The sequence below is a fragment of the Phacochoerus africanus genome, chromosome 1 (assembly GCF_016906955.1).
Source record: "Phacochoerus africanus isolate WHEZ1 chromosome 1, ROS_Pafr_v1, whole genome shotgun sequence".
Lineage (NCBI taxonomy): Eukaryota > Metazoa > Chordata > Mammalia > Artiodactyla > Suidae > Phacochoerus > Phacochoerus africanus.
The window spans coordinates 226,264,725-226,287,298 of record NC_062544.1 but is presented as its reverse complement, the minus strand read 5'-3'; the positions used below and the strand labels follow the sequence as shown (position 1 = coordinate 226,287,298).

The window sequence follows — 22,574 nt, the reverse complement described above, 5'->3', positions numbered from 1 at the left end:
TGTCGTTCACCTTCCTCCAAGGCTTTTTCAGGTCTGCCTGGCACAGTGGCTACTTTTTTGCAGTAACATTTTATCCTTATATTCTGATATCTGATGCATGAGCCAGATTGAAGAGGTTGATAAAACTCCAACCTTGGAGTCCGGAGACCAGAGTTTTACTTTGGCAAAAAATATATTATGTAGACAGGAATATTCTCTTCCCTTTCCCCTTTCACTTCCTTAGTTAATATTATTATCAATACTATCATTGATGTATTGAACCCTTCCTGTGTTCTAGACACTGTGCTAAACACCTCACCAGATATTAATTCACTGAATCCTTATAATAACCCCATGGACAGGGTAAAGAGGGGCACTGTTGTTCTTATTTATAGATGAGTAAACTGAGGCTTGAGAAGCTTGAGTAATTTCTCAAGGTCACCAAAGCAGGATCATTTTGGACCTAGGTATTTATTTTTTATTCCGTAAGGTATTAATTACCACCCTTAGATGTCCCTGGAGAGCACCATTGATCAAAATGGACTTGACCGTGCTTCTCTTTGGACTGATTGCTTAGAAACAATTCTTTAACCCAATTTAAATTTCCTTGTAATTCTCATTATATAGTTGTCCTTTAGGATCCATGGGGGATTGGTTCCAGGAACCCTGCAGATGCTCAGGTCCCTTATATAAACTGGCATAGCATTTGTGTATAACCTACACATACCCTCCCATGTACTTTAATTCAGGTCTAGATTACTTATAATACCTAATAGCATGTAAGTGCAATGTGAATAATTATAAAACAATGAAAATGCTAGTAAATAGGTGCTAGCGCATGGCAAATTCAAGTTGTATTTTTTGGATTTTTTCTGAATTAAGCAAAATATTTTCAATCTGTGGTTAGTTGAATTCATGGATGCAGAATCCATGGACACAGAAGGCCAACTGTGTAAGACAGGTTCTATGGTCCTATCTCTATGGCTTCTACCCACCCCAACTATAGAAATCCAGGCTATGCATTTTTTTCTAGTCCAGACCCCAGAGTCCACATCTCTCTGTGCTTTGTTCCCATTAGCTGTTTGTGGCTCTTCATTTCCTGGATCCTCTGCCTTGGCAATAAGTTTTGGAAACACGCTGTCTGTTCAGCCTCTGTACTCACATTAGGTGGACACGCATTAGGTCTCATAGCCTCTTCAGCTCCATGACTATTGGGAGGGGTGAGGGAGATGTATCTTGATATGAGCCTTGAAGGACAGGTTGAATTTGGGTAGCTGAAAAAGGTTGGTGAGGCATATTTTGTCTAAAGGGCTGGAGGTAGGGTATAGGGGGAGGTGCCTGAGTTGTCATAGTGTAGAGTTGGGGAGGGGCAACACCCAGGGAGGGGGGTAGCTAGTTTGAGATAGCAGTTCCTATAGAAGAGAAGAACAGGGCAGTGAAGAATGCTCAGTGTGCTGAGCTGGAATGAGAGGCAGGGTACCAGCCTTCCGATGTTTCCCCTTGTGGAGTAGCCGAAGTTCAGGGCATGCCCAAGGTAGTAGGGGAGAGTCCCAAAGGCAGGCGACTGTGTACCCTCCACCTCCTCTCCCCAGCATGTGGCTTCACCAAAGAGTAAGCTTTGACTGTGAACTCTCTGAGAGCAAGGGCTGTGATTATTCACCCTCATATCTCCAGAGCTCATAGTCTTGAGTCTGGTGTTTTGCCTGTGCTCAGGGACTTTTCAGTGAATGAATGGAGGGAGAGAAAGGGAGGGAAAGAAGGAGGGAGGGAGGGAGAGAGGGGGAGAAGGAAGCAAGAAGGAAGGGTGAGTCAACAATGGGACTTGATGAGCTGGGAGCTCTAGACAAGTGTCAGCCAATCCCAATCCAGGGCCAGGCAGCGGGGGCTTACACTTCTCTGCATCGCCAATTGTCACGGGGTCACCATACACAAGAAAACTCACTCTTCTGGTCTCCTCTGATTCCACTGGGCCAGAGAGACTATGCTGAAATTCAACAATGTCTCAGTCCAAATTAACAAGATGGGAGAAATAAGATTCAAGGGAAGGAATCTGATTTCTTTTTCTCTCTTGAGGGAAAGTTGCTCTGTTTGACCAAGAATTTTGCGTCACCCATGTCTTGCCTCTGAAGTAAATGCTTCTTGTTCCCTCATTCATTAGACTTCAAGGACAGTTCCTGACTTAAGTGCACAAACTTAAGTTTTTCTGATCATGGCATACTCTTTAGTAGGATGAAGTCAGGGGGAGCCCAGTGAACCTCATCAGGAACAGGTGCTCCAGAATCTTGGGCATTGCACAGGTGCCCTTGAACTTGATAGAGAAAAGCTGATTTTAAAAAGTGCATTGATATGAAACTTAAAAACAGTAGATTGACTAATAGTAATCCAAGACCAGTGTACTTCTAACCACAGTTTTGTTTATTTTAAAATGTGTTTCCTTCATGGTTTTTCTTGTGGCCTGCGCTGTGCCGTTTGTGCACTTGTTGAGAGCTTTATCTGTCTTTGATGTTGTTTTTGCTGAATTTGGTTTTTCCGAGACCCTCTTTCCTCATAGGTTGGGTCTCACCATCAGCAGTTGGCCAGTTTCGGTGGCAGAAGAGGCCACAGCTGCTTCCTGTCGGCCTCCTGGGCAGAAGCATGCGGTGGTGTCTCCTCCTGATCTGGGCCCAGGGGCTGAGGCAGGCTCCTCTCCCCGCCTCAGGTAAGGCCTGAAGTCTAGCCTGGAACTGGAGGGGGTGGCTGCAGTGATTGCTGCATCCATCTGAGGGAAGGAGACACAGTTTCCAGAGTACCGTGTGCCCTCAGGTGAGGAACGGCTGCCTCTGAAAAGGAGACACAGTTCTGCTTTGGGCAGCAGATGAAGGACTTGGGGCTGGGGGTGCCTGACTGGCCGACCCAAGAGAGGAAGCCAGGGGAGAGAAAGGGACAAGGAGCAGGGATGGTGTGTTGGCTGGGAGAAGTTCATTCCTTTCTTCTGTCCTTAAGGAAACTTCTGGAAATATGTAAGTCTTCTGTGGATCAAAAATGTCTTTGTCATAGATTCCAGAAATTCTACTATTTAGGTTGAGTTTGTGTTAAATCTGTTTCCTTCTATATTAAAAACCATAAGCAAGTGTTTTGGAGGGGGGCACACATATTTAAAAACTGTAGGATAGTTTCGTTTTCATGTTGTTTTCCGGGGGCGGGGGGGCTATGCCGAGGAGGGTGGTGTGTTTGCCTGGGAGACACAAGAGTTTCTTTCCAAGCCTCCTTTCCTTTGGATTTCATGGCTTTTCTGAAACATTTTCCAGACATCCCAAATGGCGGTCAACCCAAAACATCCAGTTTTATTTCAAAAGATAAAGTGCCTAGCACAGAACTGGTGGCTGGAAGATACAATTAAATAGAAGTGGTGGCTGTCATGGGCTTATATTGTCACAAGGTGGAGTGGCAAAAATAAGTATGTGGAAATAATCATTGAGCTCATCACAAGGAATATTACAGCAGAATATCCTGAGAGGATGAAGTGCTACATTGTGTGACAATTATGGTTTGTATGGGGAAGTGACAGGACAAACCGCAGAGACTCTCCTTCCAAAAAACAATTCTGGCCTCAAAGTCCCTTGGAATTCCTACGGGGAGGTTCAAGGCCAGCTATTAAAAATGCATGCTTTCTTTCCTTCCCTAGGAGCCATGACAGGCAGAATAGTAACAGTGGGGAACATTTCTGCAGAAGAAGGTGGCTCTGTCACCTTACAATGTCACCTCTCCTCTACCACTGCCAAGGTGACTCAGGTCAACTGGAAGCAGCAGGACCAAGTTCTGGCCATTCGTCATGACACCTTGGGGTGGTACATTGACCCACCCTTCATGGAGCGAGTGGTCCCTGGCCCCAACCTGGGCCTCACTCTCCGGTCACTGACCGTGAACGACACAGGAGAGTACTTCTGCATCTATCACACCTACCCTGATGGGATTTACACAGGGACACTCTTTCTGGAAGTCCTGCGAAACTCAGGTATGGCTTCTGGAGCAGGGTGGCTGGTGATCCTCATCCTCTAGGATAGAAGATGCAGTCCTACTGAGCACTGCAGAGCGAGGCCTCCCAACCCTGGTGCATGTTCAGATCACTTGGGAGTTTTTAAGTGGTACTGATGCTGGCACCCCATCCTGGACCAATTCAGTCAGAATCTCTAGAGGTAGACCAGGTTGTTTAGGGTCTAAATGCACTCCTGATGATTTGAATATGCAGCCAGGATTAAGAATCACTGTTCTGGAGTTCCTGTTGTGGCTAGTATCCATGAGGACACAAGTTCAATCCCTGGCCCTGCTCAGTGGGTTAAGGATCCGGCATTGCCATAGGCCGTGGTGTAGGTTGCAGACTCAGCTTGGATCCTGTGTACCAGTGGCTATAGCTCCCATTTGACCCCTAGCCTGGGAACCTCCATGTGCTGCAGGTGTAGCCCTCAAAAAGAAAAAAGACGAAAAAAAAAAATCACTGTTCCGGGCAAGACATGTTATGTATGTTTTTTAGGAAGATCAATGGTTCAGGTCATTTGAAAAGGGCTCTCATTAATTAGTTTAGCATCGGGGCTCAGACTCTGATGCCAGACAGCTTAGGTCCAAATCCTAGTGTTGCTGTTGGCCTCAGACAAGACTGAGCTTCTCTGTGCCTGGTTTCTCTCATCTGTGAAATGAGGGAAAGATGTAAGACCCTATGAGGTGCTAAGGTAGGACTGAGTTACTTACTAAGAGAAAAAACCCTTAGAAGGGCGCCCGGAACATGGCAAGCATGAAGTAAGTGTTTGTTGTGAATATGATTCCCCGATTTCCATTTGACTGCTCGGTGGAGGTGGGAGCTGAGTCTTGGCTGTTGCTCAGAGTGGTAGAGCTGATTTGAGCCCAAGATGTACTTCCACTCAACTATATGGCAGTTCCCTCTGAACTGCTATGTGCTGCCATCAGTTGTGTTGGAGATTAAGTTTTATGAGGTAGCATAAGAGGTGTAAACTGAGAAGATAAAAGGTTCCCTTCAGGTCTCTCTCAAGTGCTATTTCTTGGGGGACCTTGGCATAGGTCAGTGCAGCATGAGGCTCGGAGCCACCTCCTTCTCTGGCTCCATGGACAGCCCTCCGCAGTGCCTCTGACCCCCTCCAGCTTTGCTCCCTGACAGTCCTCTTTCCCCACCTGCGGCCAAGACAGGAGACTGAGTCCTCAAGGCAGGAGGAACCCAGTCGGGGGAATTTGGGCTCCCCTCCCCCTCCTGGTACTTTGTGGGGACTGTGGGCATTGCCCTGGTCCCAAGTGATGGCACATCTGAGCCAGATCCCCAGCAATCGAAGCCCTTTGTTGGAGGGAAGGGGGCCTGGCCTCGGCTACACCCTTCTCCTTTCAGGACTGGACACCCAGGTTCTGCCTGAGTTCCTGGGAAGGAGGTGGGATGGGGTGAGGCAGCCTGGAAACTCTTCCACCCACAGCCCAGCACACATCCTCGCAACTGTCCTGTTCCCCTCACACTCTCCTTGGGTCAAGTATCACTCATGTCTTTTTTTTTTTTTGGTCTTTTTAGAGCTGCACCTGTGGCATATGGAGGTTCCCAGGCTAGGGGCTGAATCGGAGCTAAGCTGCCAGCCTACACCACAGCCACAGCAATGCCAGATCCAAGCTGTATCTTTGACCTATGCCACAGCTCACAGTAATGCCTGATTCTTAACCCACTGAGGGAGGCCAGAGATGGAACTTTTGTCCTCATGAATACTAGTCAGGTTCATTACCACTGAGCTACAATGGGAACTCCCATCATTTGTGTCTTTAAAGCACCCTTCCTGACTCTCCCTTCTTCCATTTACATTTTATGTCTTCATAGACATTCACTTGTTCATGCGTTCATTCATGTCACAAATATTTAGTAAGCACCTGTGAGATACCAGGTGCTGGCAGAACAGCAAAGGATAAAGCAGAACCTTCCTCCCTCCAGAGTCTCAACGCCTAGTTGGAATAAGTGTTCTTGGAAGAAGGTGAAAGATTATATGCTTTTTTTCTTTTTGTACTTTAATATTCATTTTACTTTTTAATTAAATTTAAAGAATACTAGTATGATTATAAAGTTTAATAGAACATGTGCACTTTCTGGCTGTTCTTTGTTCCATTTCACATTTATTACTGAAAGTGATTTTGTCAAACTGAGGAGGGCAATGTTAAAAGCAGTCTGCTTTGGTATCAAAGGCATGAAGTACACCCCTTGAGAGATCAGTCATTGGTTTCGCCATGGGCTCAGCAGATGCTCTGCTCTCCAAAGAGCTGGGCTGGAAGACCCCAGCTCCGCGGTTGAGAAAGGCCTGGCCAACCCCCTGACCCCGAAGATTCCCTGGGTAACAGTTGTCCTTGGCTTCTGGCCCCTGGCCACTCACCTTTGTCTTGTCCTCCCTTTAGCGGCTGAACACAGAGCTGGGTTCCAGATCACATTGTTTGGAGCTGTGGCCACAGTGCTTGCGGTCGTCTGCACAGCAGTCATGGTGATGGTTACGTGGGCCAGAAAGGTAATGACGCTGGCTGCACAGCTCAGTCCCGGGCCCCCGCCCCTGCCACTCTGATCCTTTCTGGTCCCCTCCCTGTCCAGAGTGAGAGCTGGATGTGATCGGCCTCCCGCTTCTCCTTGAGTCTTCATGGCCCTCGTCCTGCCTTTCAGTGGTGTTGTTTATGCACGTTTGCTGTCTCTTTCCTTGTCTGGGAGCCCCTGAAAGGTTGGCCCCATGTCCCCCTCATCTTGCTGTCTCTGACAATTCCTGGCTTCTGCTTGTCCTTTAAGGTGGTCCTCTGAGAGTCTGATTTACCTGCCCTGAGTTGAGGCATCTATGCTGCACCAGGAATTTTCAAACATTAGCTCATTTAATTTTAACAACTCTTCAGTAGTGCTGGGCTACCCAGCATTCTGCAGGATGCGAAACACCCCAGAATTGTAGGGGTAATAGGTACATGGCAAGATCAGAAGCTTGTAAATCCTCTGTTACTTTCACTTAAGCGATCACGTGGCTGAAAGAGTGCAGGATGGGGAATTCGAAAGTTTCTAACTCAGCAGTGAGTGTGATGATAGGGATGTTGTTTCATTTTTTCAGGTCTCTGTTTCTTCATATATAAAGTGGGGGTTATGATTCTGTTGGCTCTGTATCACAGACTGTGATGAACAGGTGGCACAGTGCATGTGAAAGCTTTGCAAACAAGGAAGAAACACACCCAAGTCTTTGTATGGTGACTGGTAGCTACTGATTAGCATGAGTAAGGGAATTCCCACTCCCTGTTTTGTCTGCCATCTTGGGCCTTTTAAGCCGTCCCAGGTAGACTTAATTCAAGTTACCAAACAAATATTGGGGAACACAAGCCTGTGAGTTCCAACACTGTTTTCCACCTCATTCCGGATCCTCCTCCTGATGCCCGACTCACTTCCCTCCAACTCTGGCTCCTCTCAATTCACAGCTTGACTTCTGCAGCCACGCTTTGCTTTCTCTGGATTAGTACTTGGTGCTGTTTTTTTAAAAAATGAAATTATAGTTGATTTACAATGTTGTGCCAATTTCTGCTGGACAGCAGAGTGACTCAGTCATATATGTGTGTGTGTGTGTATATATATATATATATATGTATATACATTATTTTTTAAATATTATTTTCCATCATGATCTATCCCAGGAGATTGGATATAATTCCCTGTGCTATACAGTAGGACCTTATTATTTATCCATTCTAAATGTAATACTTTGCATCTACTAACCCTAAACTCCTTGTCTATCCCATTCCCTCCACCGGGTGCTATTATTTCTAATACATGTGGGTTTACAACTTATCACCTTATTTTCTTTGTATTTGTTTTGCCTGTTTTCACCCCTAATCTTTCTTGCTGTCTTTTTTTTTTTAAAAAATCGTTTCATTAAAGTATAGTTGGTTTACAGTGTTGTGCCAATTTCTGTTATATAGTGACCCAGTCACACACACACACATACACCTGTATATATATATGTGTGTGCGTGCGTGTGTGTGTGTGTGTGTGTGTGTATATGCATTCCCCCATACTGTATTTTGAATGAAGTACTTTTGGTTATTAAAAGGATCTATTTAGTAGTTATGCATTTTTCTTTTCTTTTAGTGATTACACTAGAGATTACAAAGTAGACTCCTCATTTATTAAAATCTCATATGTATTAGTACTTTTATCATTTTTTGGATTTTGCAGGAACCTTAGAATTCATTAATCTTTACCTACCTCCCCAACTTATTGCTATTATTGTCATGCATTTTACTTCTCTGTATATTTTAAACCACAAAGAAATGATTATTGTCTTATGAGTCAATATTCATTTAGATTTACCCTTTCTGTGGCTCTTCACTTCTTCCTGTATATCCTATTTTATAACTAGGACCATTTTTCTTCTGCCTAAAGAATATCCTGGACCATTGCCTTATGGGCAGACATGCTAATGATGAATTATCTTCCTTTTTGTTTTTCTAAAAATATCTTAATTTTTCCTTAATTTAAAAGTAATACATATATTTGTTTTGTTGGGCATAGAGTTCTCTGTGGGCAGTTATTTTCTTTCAACACATGGAAAATATTGTTTCATTGTTTCTGGCTTCCCATATATCTGTTGAGAAATTATGTAAGAGTCTTATTTTTGCTCCTTGGAAAATACTGTTTTTTTATGGTTCTTTAAAAATTTTCTTTCTCTTTGATTTTCAGCTATTATACAGTGATATAATTGGATAGTTATCTTTGTATTTATTCTCTCTGGGGTTTGGAATCCTTTTTGAGTTTGTGGCTTGATATTTTTTGTCAGTTTTATATCATTCTTGGCTACTATTCCATCCTATATTACTTCTCTGTCCTCGCTTTCTTTTCCTACTGAAATTCTAATCACAGGTGGTATTTTCAACATTTTTCACTTTTTCCCATGTCCGTTACCCTCTTTTTGTACTTTCCATCCACTTGTCTCATCAAATGTTTTCTTGGACTTGCCTTCCCGTTTAGTAAATATCTTCTTTGATGTATCTAATCTTCCGTTAAACCCAATCATTAAGTTCTTAATTTCCGTTATCATATTTTTCAGATCCAGGACTTCTATTTTGTTCTTTGTTTGAAAAGCAAACAGGCTGCCAAAATTCTCAATCTTGTTTTTAATTCTTTGAAAATATTAATCAGCGTTATTTTGGAGTCTGTGCCTGATAATTCTATTAATTGGGTTCTCCGTAGGTCTTTTAATAGTCTCTCTTTTTGATAGTTTTTGGCCCTATCTTATCTTCTTGACCATTTACATTTCATTGAGTGCTGTACTTTTTTTTTTTTTTTGGCTTTTGGCTTTTGGCAATTTCTTGGACCACTCCCGCGGCATATGGAGGTTCCCAGGCTAGGGGTTGAATCAGAGCTCTAGCCACCGGCCTACGCCAGAGCCACAGCAATGCAGCACCCGAGCCGCGTCTGCAACCCATACCACGGCTCATGGCAACGCCAGATCCTTAACCCACTGAGCAAGGCCAGGGATCGAAACTGCAACCTCATGGTTCCTAGTGAGATTCGTTAACCTCTGAGCCATGACGGGAAGTCCTGAGTGCTGTACTTTCTACATGAAAACCTATAGCATTAATTTGAGGCTCTAAATAATACCACTTCCTCTAGAGAAGAAGAAGACTGTCAGATGACTAGTCTGCAGGCACTAGCATTCCTGTCACCTTAGTTAAAGAAGTAGTGACATTTTGCATTGTAAACAGCCTTAATTCTATATCCCTACCTAGACTTCTTTGTGTAATTTTCCAACAGTTGAGTCTACTCATGGGATTATACTTTTGTGCACACTTATGTCCATTATCAGTGGCAGATCTTGAATTTTTAGTCTAATATTTTACATTTTAGGAGTTCCCGTCATGGTGCAGTGGAAACGAATCCAACTAGGAACCATGAGGTTGAGGGTTCGATCCCTGGTCTCACTTAGTGGGTTAAGGATCTGGTGTTGCTGTGGCTGTGGTGCCGGCTGGCAGCAACAGCTCCGATTAGACCTCTAGCCTGGGAACCTCCATACGCCATGGGTGCGGCCCTCAAAAGTCAAAAAAGACAAACAACAACAACAACAAAAAACCCTTACATGTTAAATTCTCTTAACTATCTGTGTGGATAAACCCAGTTTGCTTTCCTTAACCTACCATCAGTAACAAGGGTATTGATGCAACAATAACATGTCCCATTTGATATACATTTTGTCTTCAGTCAGATCTGTAAACAAAAAGTGCCCAGGAATACTTTCTCTAATCTTGTTTTACTGAAAACATATTGGAATGAGGATGGGGCAAGGTATTTAGGTAGCAGAACCAAAGTCCTGTTCCCCTCTGAGTTGCAAATTGTCCACGTATTCTTCAGTTGCTGGCCTAACAGTGCTCTAGGCACCCATTGGACCCTGCTAATTTGGCCCAGAGGAAATAAAGGAGAGTCTCCAAATGGTTGCAAAGCTAATGTGATGGGTGAAAGTTACGAAAGTTCTAATACTAGCAGATGACTGCTTGGTCTACCAACTTGCCTGTAAGAATCTCTTGTCCTGGGGCTCAAACCTTCACTTCCAGGTTTATGAGGCAAACACAATGATCGCTGCCTACCTGGTTCATAAAGTTGTGGCCACTTATTCCTTATCACACAACAGACCTGATGGAACAGAGTGCTGGGGATCCAGCAGTGGCTGAGATGTGGCTGTTGCTTTCAAGGAAGCCAGTGACCTATAGTATTTTCATTTACATCTTGGTGATCACAGCAGACATACTTTGGGAATGAAACCTCTAGGTGAAGGTGAAGGCAAAGAGAAGTGATTGACCAGAGGGGAGAGGTGAGGAAAATACCAACTGATCTCTGAGCTGGGAAGGGAGCTGTTATTCTGGTTGGTGAACAGCTGACCTGTGCTATTGGCAGTGTTCTTCAGCTCTGGTGTGGAAGGCTCTTGAGAAGCAGCAGAGCACATTCTCCTGTTAAGCATTAAGACTGATTTATTTTCAGGCCAGTAACCCAGACTAGCTTTGGTCACCTCTGGATAAGATTTGGGGAGAGGGGAATATGTGAAAAGATTTCATGTTCTATGGCTCCCTTTTAAAAATGTTTATTTCATCGGCCCCTTTTTGCCATTTCCGCTGTTCTCTGTCTAAATCAGTTCCTCTCTCCTGTTTTCCTTTGCTTGGGCTATAGTCTCCAGTCTTTTCTCTCTTCTCGCAAATGTATTTTATACCTGTATTATTCAAGGTCCAGCAAGGAACATATGATACTCACAAGCTAAGTAGTTTGAGGACAGTTTAATAAGGAGATGTAAAAAGGACTGGGGGGCATATAAGGAAACCAGAGGTAGTGTAGGCATGTGTTAAAGAACCACCCTGAGTTCTTTAGGGGAAAGGAAAGAGGGTGATTATTAGAGCCTTGGAAGGAGGAAGATTACTAGGACCTAGAAAGAGAGAGTAGGTGGAGGGGCTCACCTTGAGAAGTGCTGTCATCTTTGATTGAAGGTCACAGCCACCCTGCAGAGAGAATGCCCAGAGAATATATACCTTCACCTCACTCTCCTTCTTTCCATTTGCCTATTATTGCTTTATTTTGGATGAACCAAACTCAAGGCAGAGGGCAAGGGCACTCTCTGGCATCCTGACTCAGGATGCATAGTTCAGTCTTCCCTGGGCACAGAATAGGGTGCAGAAGGTTCAAAAGTGGAGTTGAGGGGGGAACAGACAATAATCACACCAGTACTATTATAGACCTGGAAACTGGGCAAGAAATCTTGACTTTCCACGCTTCAGCCTTCTCTCATGTGTCCTTGATCTCTTGATTATACATGTAAGCAATATACTTGTTGGCTGTCCATATATATTTGCCTTAGGAACACTGGGTTTTATTCACCACCTTAATATCACTTTGGGCCAGGCTTCCTTGGGCACCATTACCGTAATTACATCCACTTTGTTTCTTAAGTGCTGGCACCTGCTCCTCTCTTATATTGGGATCTCCTCATCCTTGTTGCTACTAGGGATCCAGTTCTATAAAAGCGTCACCTACTTCAGCCCCAGCCTGCAGAGGAGAGATTCCACTGAGCTTCTCAGTGATGCTCGTGCTCCCGTCACTAGCACATTCTTTCCACCTTAGTAAAAGGGTGGAATCTCTGGATCTTCCCTAGAAACATAATTCGTTGTTGAAGTCTGAAAATTATGTAGTACAGAGATTGGCAGAAGTTTCGTTGTAAAGGGCCAGGTAGTAAATCTTTTAGCTTTTGTGGGCCATCCAGTCTCTGTTGCAATTGCTCAACTCTGCCATCGCAGTGTGAAACACCAGAGGCAATATGGAAATGAAATAGTAGTTTTCTTTTGAGGTTTTTTTTTTTTTTTTTTCTAGTCACTTAAACATCTAAAATCTATTTTTTGCTCATGGGCATTACAAAAGTCCATGGTGTGGCCAATGGGTACCTGCTGTATAACACAGAGAACTCTACCTGATATTCTGTGATAATCTATGTGGGAAAAGAATCTGAAAGAGAATGGATGTGTGTATATGTGTTTCTGAGTCCCTTTGTTGTAGCAGAAATCATCACAACCTTGTCAATCAACTACACTTCAATAAAACTTAAAAAAAAAAAGTCCACCGTGCCCCAGATTTGACCCATGGGCCTTAGTTTGCCAACCCCTGATTTAGTAGGTCGTGCTGGGAAAAGCTCTGTTTTGTTGTTGTTGTTGTTTTCCCCTCTTCTCTACTCTTAGTCTTGCACAGAAGCCTTCTGATATCAAAAGTGCAGGTTTATTCCCACATGGACCAAGTCTCCTCCACCAGTTTAGTGTCCTAAATCCACCCAACTCTGACACTATCTACCTGGAGTTAACATCAGCTCCCACAGGTGAGAGCTCAGTCCTCCAAGGCTGAGTCACTTCAGATGCCAATTGCAAGTCCCAGGTTGTCACCTGTACCTCTGACTGACTGGCTAGAAACTGAGATGCACACAGTCCCCTCCTCAGATTCAATAATTTGCTAAGACAGCTCACAGAACTCAGGGGAACCCTTACTCACACTGACCAGTTTATTATTTAATAAAGAACTTGATGCAGGATACAGATGAACAGACAAATGAAGGAATACATAGGGTAAGGTCTCAGAAAGTCCAGAGCACAGGACTTTCTGTCCCTCATGGAGCTGAGTGCACCACCTTCCTGGCATATAGATGTATTCAGCTACTCCGAATCTCAAACTTTGGGGATTTTTATGGAGACTTCATCACCTAGGTACGATTGGTTATTAACCCATTTTCTAGCCTTCCCTGCTCTCAGGAGGATGGGAGGAAAGGCTGAAAATTCCAAGCTTTTAAGCATGGTTTGGTCATTCTGGTGACCAGCCTCCATCTAGGAGCCTCATTAGAACAAAAGATACTCCTATACCCAGGATGTTCCAAAGGATTTAGCAGCCCTGTGAATGACATTCCCATCACACAGGATATTTATAGGAGTTTAAGGAGCTCTGTGTCAGGAAACGTGGTTAATAAAGACCAAATATTAGCAGGGACTGGGAAGAGAAACCAATATACGTTTTTATGATTCTGCTTGGGCCCATGATAGATAGCATCCTCACTTCTCTGAGCATTTTGCTTCTTTCTTCCATAGTTTTCCAAAGCAGTGTTGGCATCTCTCTCTCTCCTTTTTTAATGGCTGCACTGGCAGCATATGGAAGTTCCCCAGTCAGGGACTGAATCCAAGCCACAGCTGCAGAAACACTGGATCCTTTAACCCATTGCAATCATGGTGAGAACTCCTTTGGCTTCTCTACTGACAACACTGTCCTGGGGCCTTAGGGAGAGTGTTAAATCTTAGGTTGTGGGATGCGTCCCCAAATTGACAAAGGATCCTTCATCTAGTCTTAAGTTCTGCTTGCCCAGCCCTGATCCCCTTCTTCAGGATTCACTCCCAAACATACACTCCCAGTTCTGGCCAGTACATCTTAGCCAGGTCCTTTCGTTGCAACCTCTCTCCTTCCATGGCATGGCCAGCACTCCCTCAGTTAGTGTAGGCTGATATTTCCTGAATTTTGGTCCAATGAACAGTAGGGTAGCTGAAGGCAGGTCCTGAACAGGTCCCATCCTTCATCCAGGGGAAGTGGGTCACCTCTGCAGCCCCAGATGATGCAAGAGAAACAGGTTGTTCAAACTCTCAAGTGCATCTACCCAAAGATTCTCCTCTCAAGTCATAGCAATCCCTCTTTTCCCACCAAGACCCTGATTTTGGCATAGGAGTCTTGTCAGGCTTAGAATTCAGCCTCTTAAGAGGTTCTGTTTCTTGTGTAAATAGGTCTTCTGCCTGTACTTCAGTGTTGGAGATGAGTGTTTCTTGAAATGCTTCCGAGGAGGAGCTCTGACTTTCATACTTTTCTTTCAGTGGCTGGAAGATCCGTCACATCCTCTTCTCAGTACATCAGTAGAATTTGGTAAAAGCCACCCAATCCTGCAGAATAATAAGCACCCTCTACCCCATACTTCTCAAACATCAGAAATGCTGCACCAGATCATCATCCCCTTCCATCCATGTCCCATCCCATTTTACCACTTGTGATGGGGTCTGCATTCCCAAACCAGATGGTGAGGGATCCCCTTCCACGATCCCACCCTTCTAGGGCTATTCCTAAGAGCCACCGTTTTAGATTCGGACCCAGATATAGAGCCTGACATGTGAATTCCGTGAGAGTGATTCATTAGGCTGGGTTCTCAGATGGAAGTTAGTGAAGGAAGCAGGGTAGGACTATGGGGCGTGGTCTCAGGGGAGGAGTGGTTGAAGCAAGGATTGCATGCAGATTTGGTCACATCTTGAGGACAGAGCTGGCCTTTTGACAACTCACCTCAGTCAGTCATTGATGGCTGGCTGGCCACCAGGAAAGGAGCCATTCTCTGGAGAAAGGGCAGCTGTGAGCCCCTTTCAGCCTACAGTCCCAGGGTCTGGGGGATAGGAGCACTGGTCAGGTGGAAAGGAGATTTGAGCAGGGTGCCAACAGCATTCCCTGAAGACTCCAGGATCTAGTAGGTTGCATTATTTAGGAGTGTGGCCTTTGGAATCAGCCAGACCCAGGTTTTGGATCCTGGCTCTACTGCTTAAGTAGCTGTGCCACCTAACTGTGCTGACCCTCGGCTTCTTCATCTAATCGGAATAATTAGGTTCTGCCTTAGAGTTGTAAAAAACTCGAGTCAAATAATTGACTTGAGGCACCTGGCATTTTTCCTGGTGTGCATTAATAACTGTTGTTTATTAAATTCTTTCATTATTATAAAATTTATTTACCGAAGCTCCTCATAATACCTGGTGCTCAATAAATAGTTACATTGCATAGATTGATTATGACTAAATGAAGGAATGTTATTTGCTAGGCAACTGTTGGGAAAAACTCCCCTAAGGGACCCTCTGTGAGAGAAAGGAGAGAGGGGTGTGTCCAGCTGCAGGACAACTGTCTGTTCTCACATTGCCTAGGAGGGGAGTGTCTTTCCTGCTGATCTCCAGAGCTGCCATTTCTCTAGCTCCCTTTGGTCCCTGTAGAAGAGTGGTGCATTATTCTCAGACTTTTTTTTTTTACATGGTTTGCAATTACAGGTTTCCCTACACAGAATGGAATGAAAACAGAACAGCTGAGAGACCCATTTCAGGCATATTTACATTTCCCAGAGGACTTTTGGAAGCCAAAATTGTCCTAAGATTCAAAGGCAAGGCTTGGAGTTCCCATTGTGGCTCAGCAGGTTAAGAACCCCACTAGTATCCCTGAGGATGCGGATTCAATCTCTGCCCTCACTCAGTAGGTTAAGGATCCAGCACTGCCCCAAACTGCTGTGTAGGTCACAGGTGTGGCTTGGATCCCGTGTGGTTATGGCTGTGGTGTAGGCTGGCAGCTACAGCTCTGATTTGACCCCTAGCCCAGGGAACTTCCACATTCTGTAGGTGTGGCCCTAAAAAGAAAAACAAAATAAAACAAACAAATCAAAGGCAAGGGTAGGTGGTCTAAGAATGGGCATGAGAACACATCAACCCAAAAAGGTCAAAATCAGCTCTTTGAGAAAGAATTGGGTATCTATATTTTAAAAATGGATGGGTTGCATCAAGGGATGTAGGACTTCTTCTAAGGAGAGCATCAGCATGACCTACGATAACTACCCTGTTCCTAATACATACAGTAAGGTGCAGCCACTTCCACTGAAAAGGAATGAAAGGAACAGCACGCAGGACCTACTCCTTAGGGCCTGCAGTGTAGCACCACCCCTATTTATTTTTTTTGTCTTTTAAGGGTCGAATCTGTGGCACATAGAGGTTCCCAGGCTAGTGGTTGAACCAGAGCTACAGCTGCTGGCCCACACAACAGCCACAGCAATGCCAGATCTGAGCCATGTCTGCGACCTACACCACAGCTCATGGCAACACAAGGATCCTTAACCCACTGAGCAAGGCCAGGGATCAAACCTGTGTCCTCATGGATACCAGTCAGATTTGTTTTCCACTGAACCACAGTGGGAACTCCCCTAATTTTTGATATGTGTTTATGACCCCCATCCATGCAGCCCCCCACCCCCACTCCCCACGTCTATTCGTGCACTGCCAAACTTGACACTAGCCTATCCTGGAGGCAGTGGGGCGGGCAGAATGAGATTTGGTGTGTGTTCATTGTTATTTTCCAAGCCTGTGTCTGGCTCTTTGTGATTCTGTCATTTGGACCTACAGTGGGGCTGGGTGACCTGTTTTAGAGCAGTATTCATGAAGGCTGAGAGGATGTCACCTTTGCATTGCATGCCATTAGGCATTTCTTCAGCCACCCTGCTTGTGCCTGCTATTCTTTGATTTTCTTGCCTCTAAGTCCAACCCTCACCAATGATGCTGTCATATGGATGTGATGGCTGACTTCACATCTTTGATTTTCCCAAACAGATTTCACTGTCTGTCCTATTGTCCCATAAATGCAAATGTACTTGTTTGACCATGAGTCTGAATTGTGATTTAGAAAGTCCTATTCATTTAGATTTGGGGCTGAGGAAGAGTGGGGCCAGGGGGCGGGGGGTGGGGAGAGAGAGAAGGAGTGTGTGTGTGCGCGTGCGTGCGTGAGTGCGTGTGCATGCGTTTGCATTTCAGGTCTAAGACATATATTGAGCATCTGTTATGGGCTCCGAAGTTACCAAGAGGAACACAGTGCAGATCATTCCCTAAGGGGAGCTCACAGCTTGGGGCCTGGAATAGATAGAAGGGCAAACAAATTCCAGACAGTATTGAATGTTACAACAGAAAACACACAGGACAGTAGGGGAACACACAGAAAGGACATAACTATTCTGGAGGGGGTAGAGACATCTTAGACAACATGCTGTAGAGCTGAGTCTGGAGGAATGAGTAGACAGCTTTTCAGGGAACTTTGGGGAATGGGCAGTGAGTGAAGCTTATACCATATTGAAGAGACAGGAAACTGTGCCTGGCATTTGAGAAACTGCAAGGTGAGAGGCAGCTTGGCCGAGAAGAGCATGGTCTGGAGTCTGGCAAACCCACGTCAGAACTGGGACTTCACCTGTCTGAGCCTGTCATCTCATTCAAAAGTAGAAACTTTGGAGTTCCCGTTATGGCTCAGCAGTTAATGAACCTGACTAGTATCCATGAGGACTTGGGTTGGATCCCGGGGCTCGCTCAGTGTTAAGGATCCAGCGTTGCCAAGAGCTGTGGTGTAGGTCACAGACACGGCTCTGATCTGGCGTTGCTGTGGCTGTGGCATAGGCGAGCAGGTACAGCTCTGATTCGACCCCTAGCCTGGAAACCTCCACATGCGTGGGTGTGACCCTAAAAAAGACGGAAAAAAAAAAAACCAAAAGGTAGAAACTTCAATAGGATTGTTGCTGAGATGACATCAGGAAGCTAGCCAAAGTGATGCTCATAGCAGATTCTCAATCAGTGGTGCTGCTCTGGCATTCAGGCCCTATATCATTAAGTTGGGGTGTTGGTTGGGGAAGCACTGCAGGACATGAAGTTGGAAAGGTGAGTGTGACCAAATCACAGAGGACATTTTGGGGGGACATAATACACAGTCTCCTGTGTATATAGTGAAACTCTGGACTTTCTTCCCAGAGGAACATACCTTATACAATGTTTGTTATACAACTTAAGGGGTTTAGCGTCCACCTGTGGCTTTTGAAGGCAGTTAAGCACCCTCTTATGGACAGTGGGGGCCATTGCTGAGTTTTAGGCAGAAACATGGCAGATCCAACTTCTATTTTTGAAAGATGGTGGCTGTGTGAAAGCTGGACTAGAGGTTAGAGGTAATCTAGACATAGGTGAGTCTGGAAGTGCAGGTGAGAGATGAGGCATGGAAGTAGAGATGGAAAGGAGGGAATCAATTTCAGAGCTACTTTGGGGTAAAACTGTGTGGGATTTTATGGCAAGTTGGAATTTAACATTTCTGGCTCCCTGATACCATACATTAGGATAGAGAATACAGTGGCAGGAGCAGTCAGAGAAGGGAGCATGGTGGTTTCACTGGGGGCAGGTTGAATTGAGCTTGCTTGGGTGGTGAGGTGGCAATGCCCCATCAACAGTTAGATGTCTGGGTCTGGAGCTCAGGGCAGAGGCCTGGGCTGGTATGGATAGAGATTTGGAAATCCTCAGAGGACATATGTTGGTGGTAGATATACACACGGATGAAGCGATGAGTGTGCTGTACATATGGAGAGAGTGCGGAGTGTGGGAAAACAGAGGCCAGAACCCCAAGAAACCTCTTTATCTGGGGGAGCTGATGTGTAAGCGGAAAATAGAGGGGGTCTGGCTGCAGATGGAAGTTGGAGTTCCCAGGAGGAGGAGAGGAGCAGGACAGAGTGATGTCATGAGCCAGGGAGGGAGAACATCTCAAAGAAAAGGAGGTCAGTGGTGTCAGAGGCAATAAGGAAGGAGTCCGAGAGAGCCGGAGCTGGAAGCTCAGGGAGCAGGAAGTGCGGTGTGGGGGGTGTGGGCAGGTGCAGCCAGCCAGAGGGTTTCCAGGAGTAGTTTGCTGGAATCTCACTGTGACCAGGTTGAGAAACTAAGAGTTGAGGGATTGGTGTTGATAAGAACACAACTTTGCGTGTGTGTGTGTGTGTGTGTGTGTGTGTGTAAAAGAAAGGAGAGGGGGATCATTATAATTCTGAATCGTGTTGGGGAGTAGCTTTTGAATAAGATCCCTACATACTCACTTTGTAGGGTTTTTTTTTTTTTTTTTGATTTGTTTTTGGAAGAAATCTCTCAGAACCTGTCCAGCAGAAGGTGCCCTGAGGCAGATCCCATCTGAACAGGAGGAGTGTAGGCCCAGGGTCCAGAGGATACCTGCCAGCATTGGTGTCCCAGTGGAGGCTGTGGCTGGAGACCTTTACGCGGAGCTCAGGGTCCAGGATCCAGATGCCGAGCAGCACGACTACTTCAATGTCCTGAGTTACAGAAGCCTCGGGAGCTTCAGCTTCCCTACCGAGACTGGTTAGCTCCCTACCTACGGGGGCATCTTCTGGGAGGCATGTTCCTATCTTTGCTGTTACAGGTGGACGTGTAGGCATCTGCACATCCCAGTCCTGTGTGTTTGTGTGTGTATGTGTGCGTATGCATGTACGTGTGCACAGGCACGCATATGCGTGTGTACGTGCATATGCGTGTGTGTTCAATTGAGTGAGTGAATGTCATCCTCTTTTCTGTTTCCTCCATCCTTCCCTTCTTCCATCCTGGCAGACCCCACTGCGGAGCTTGTGTCTTGATGATGACTGCAAAGCTAAAAACCATACAAACACTTGACCCGGTTTTAAATCTGGCAGTTGGTGCAGTGACCATGGCTCTGAGATATGCATTTCCCCCCGAGTAACACTGGGCAGGGTTTGGGGCTGCAGGGCTTTGTGGTGGATGACAGTGATGGGGTGACAGCAGAGACTTCTCATCTCATTTCTCACTGTCATTTTCATCAACGTTCACACACTCCAGGCATTTTATGAATAAGGTATGTTACCAGTGTCTATGAGGAGATTGGAGGATGACGAAACCATCATCTTAGGCCCCAGCCTTTAAGGACTTACAGTTAGGTGGAGAGACAACCTTTACATTAAAAGGTAGTGAGGGGATAAGGGTTCAAGACAGGCCTTTGGGAAGAGATGTCAGTTCAGGATGAGGTGGTCAGGATAAGCTTACCTGTGGTGACATGGCCTCAGCTTGTGTAGGGGTCAGTGAACCTGGGCTGGAAAAGCAGGAGTTTTTGTCTAGGGAACTCATAGAAACTGAAGTTGGGAGCTGAAAGTCCTACATGGAAGGCTTCCATGTGGGAGGGCGCTAGCAAGGCTTCAGATTTTTTTTCTGGCCACACCCATGGCATATGGAGTTTCTAGGCCAGAGATCCAATCCGAGCTGGAGCTTCAACATACGCCATAACTGCAGCAATGCCAGACCATAAACCCACTGCACCAGGTCGGGGATCAAACTCGCACCTCAGTAATGACCCCAGATGCTGCAGAGACAATGCCAGATCCTTAACCCACTGTGCCACAGCAGGGAACTCCAAAGCTTCACGTTTTATTCTCAGGGCAGACAGTTCAAATTGTCTTCTGCTAGATGTTCTCAGAGTCCAGCGATGGTCTGATTTGGAGGATTCTAGGCTCTTGCAGCCATGTGCTCTGGGGAAGCCCTCAGAAATGGTGTGTGTCCACTGTGGGAGCTGTAGTTCAGCCCTTGGGCCATGATCCACCAACCTACTTCTTCTCTATCAACCTACCATTGAGCCTTTGAAGAAAGAATCTGTTTCCTACCAGTGGGAAAATCTGGATTGTCTTCCTAGAAAAACAAAGGAGGGCGATAGAGGGTTTAAAAATTGAGCACCCTCAAACCAGCTGCCTAGAACCCTCAAATTCACCCCCTGACCTCTTTGTGCTGGGCTTGGGGTAGCATCTGAGCTGCTCATTTCTGTTTCAATTGGCATTCAGGTCTTATCCTCGCACCACTTCTCTTGGCAGAGTGAGGGAGGTTGGGTTTACGGGAGCCTCCTTTCCTTTCCTGGGCATGGAAGCTGGGAGATAAAATGTGAAGCAAGACTGTCCTTTGTCAATGGTTAACACGGAGCCTTGACCTGCTCCCTCAGAATTAGGCTGGTTGAGTGAGAAGACACTTCAACTCCTGTTCCTCCTCTGATTTTGATTTTGGTTTTTTGTCACTTCTCTACCAAACAGGTATGTAGTCAGGAGCAATGAGCTGAAATCTGTCCAGAGTGCCAAGTCCTTTGGAAGAAAGCTAGTTACATGTAAGAAAGTTGTTATTTGCCATGGTAGTTCACAACATTTTTCTTGCAAAACCAGTGCAGGTTGGTGGGGAGTAGATGACAATTCACAATTCACAAATGAACTAACATGGAATGACAAAAAGGGCATGGTGGTTTGACGTGGCGAAGGTGTATGTTAGGCTGAGGCTGGACTGAGAGTTGGGTGTGACTCACATGATTATGGTAGCAGGGAGACAGTTACAAATGCCATTTGGATGGTGACAAAAATACAAAAGGACCCATAGATGTTGTAAATGGGCCAGGTTACTAAAATGAGATTGAATTAGACAGAAAATGAATCTGAAAGTGGAATTCCTTGAACTAGAATTTCCTTGGGGAACAGAGAAGACAACCCCCTAAAAGCCAGGTTCCTGGCAATGTGTGCTGTCCAGTATGGCAGCCACTCTCCGCGTGTGGCTGTCTGGCACGTGGGATGGCTAGTCCTGTTGAAATGGGCTGTGCTGTGAGTGGAAAATACCAGATTTTGAAGACTTACTGTGAATAATAAGGATATAAACTGTCACATGAGTAATTAAAAATATTGATGACATGTCAGAATGATATTTTGTATATATTGGGTTAAATAAAATATATTATTAAAACGAATTTCACCTCTTTCTTTTTACTTTCTTTTTATTAAATCTTACAATGATTTTTATTTTTTCCATTATAGCTGGTTTACAGTGTTCTGTCGGTTCTCTACTATACAGCAAGGTAACCCAGTCACACATATATATGGCACAAGTGAAACTTTCCATGGAAAAGAAAATCATGGACATGGAGAAAAGACTTATGGTTACCAAGGGCGGGGGGGGGGCTTTAGAATTTGGGGTTAATAGATATAAACTATTGCCTTTGGAATGGATAAGCAATGAAATCCTGCTGTATAATACTGGGAACTATATCTTTTTACTTTCTTAATGTAGCTACTGTAAAATCTAAAACTGCTTATGTGGCTCGCATTTTATTTTTTGTTGAACCACGAAGCTCTAGAGACTAAACCTCAGCCTAGCTGGTACCTGGGGAAGGTGTTTATCTCTCTCTGTCTCTCTGATTCAAACTAGGGCTTTAGGAGTTGCCGTTGTGGCTTAGGGGTAATGAATCTGACTAGTAATCATGAGGATGAGGGTTCGATCCCTGGCCTTGCTCAGTGAGTTAGGGATCCGGCATTGCTGTGGCTGTGGTATAGGTCCCCGGCAGCTGCAGTTCTGATTTGACCCATAGTCTGGGAATTTCCATGTGCTGCCCATATGTACTCCCCCAAAAAACCAAAAAAAAAAAAAACCAAAAAAACCAAACCAACAAAGTAGAGCTT

The 22,574-nt window shown here is 45.1% G+C and overlaps 1 protein-coding gene across 3 annotated transcripts; it reads left to right on the top strand.

The window, feature by feature from the left end:
* Positions 1 to 2,499: 2,499 nt before the first annotated feature.
* TIGIT (T cell immunoreceptor with Ig and ITIM domains) lies at positions 2,500 to 21,842 on the top strand. 3 transcript variants are annotated; one of them, XM_047791938.1, is made up of 4 exons: positions 2,500 to 2,677; positions 3,644 to 3,973; positions 6,388 to 6,494; positions 19,212 to 21,842. In XM_047791938.1, exons 1-4 carry the CDS (start codon positions 2,614 to 2,616, stop codon positions 19,449 to 19,451), a joined length of 741 nt encoding a protein of 246 aa, XP_047647894.1. In that variant the 5' UTR covers positions 2,500 to 2,613; the 3' UTR covers positions 19,452 to 21,842. The 3 variants fall into 3 exon arrangements, with proteins under 3 accessions (XP_047647894.1, XP_047647903.1, XP_047647911.1); XM_047791947.1 differs by having other exon boundaries at positions 2,500 to 2,781; XM_047791955.1 differs by lacking the exon at positions 2,500 to 2,677 and adding an exon at positions 2,788 to 2,978.
* Positions 21,843 to 22,574: the final 732 nt, after the last annotated feature.

What these genes read in the sequence shown, in the direction of transcription:
- TIGIT (XM_047791938.1), top strand. Translation starts at nt 2,614, where the DNA reads ATGCGGTGGTGTCTCCTCCTGATCTGGGCCCAGGGGCTGAGGCAGGCT. An exon ending in GGCTCCTCTCCCCGCCTCAG is followed by an intron (nt 2,678 to 3,643) that starts GTAAGGCCTGAA and finishes TTCCTTCCCTAG; the next exon opens with GAGCCATGACAGGCAGAATA. An exon ending in GGAAGTCCTGCGAAACTCAG is followed by an intron (nt 3,974 to 6,387) that starts GTATGGCTTCTG and finishes TCCTCCCTTTAG; the next exon opens with CGGCTGAACACAGAGCTGGG.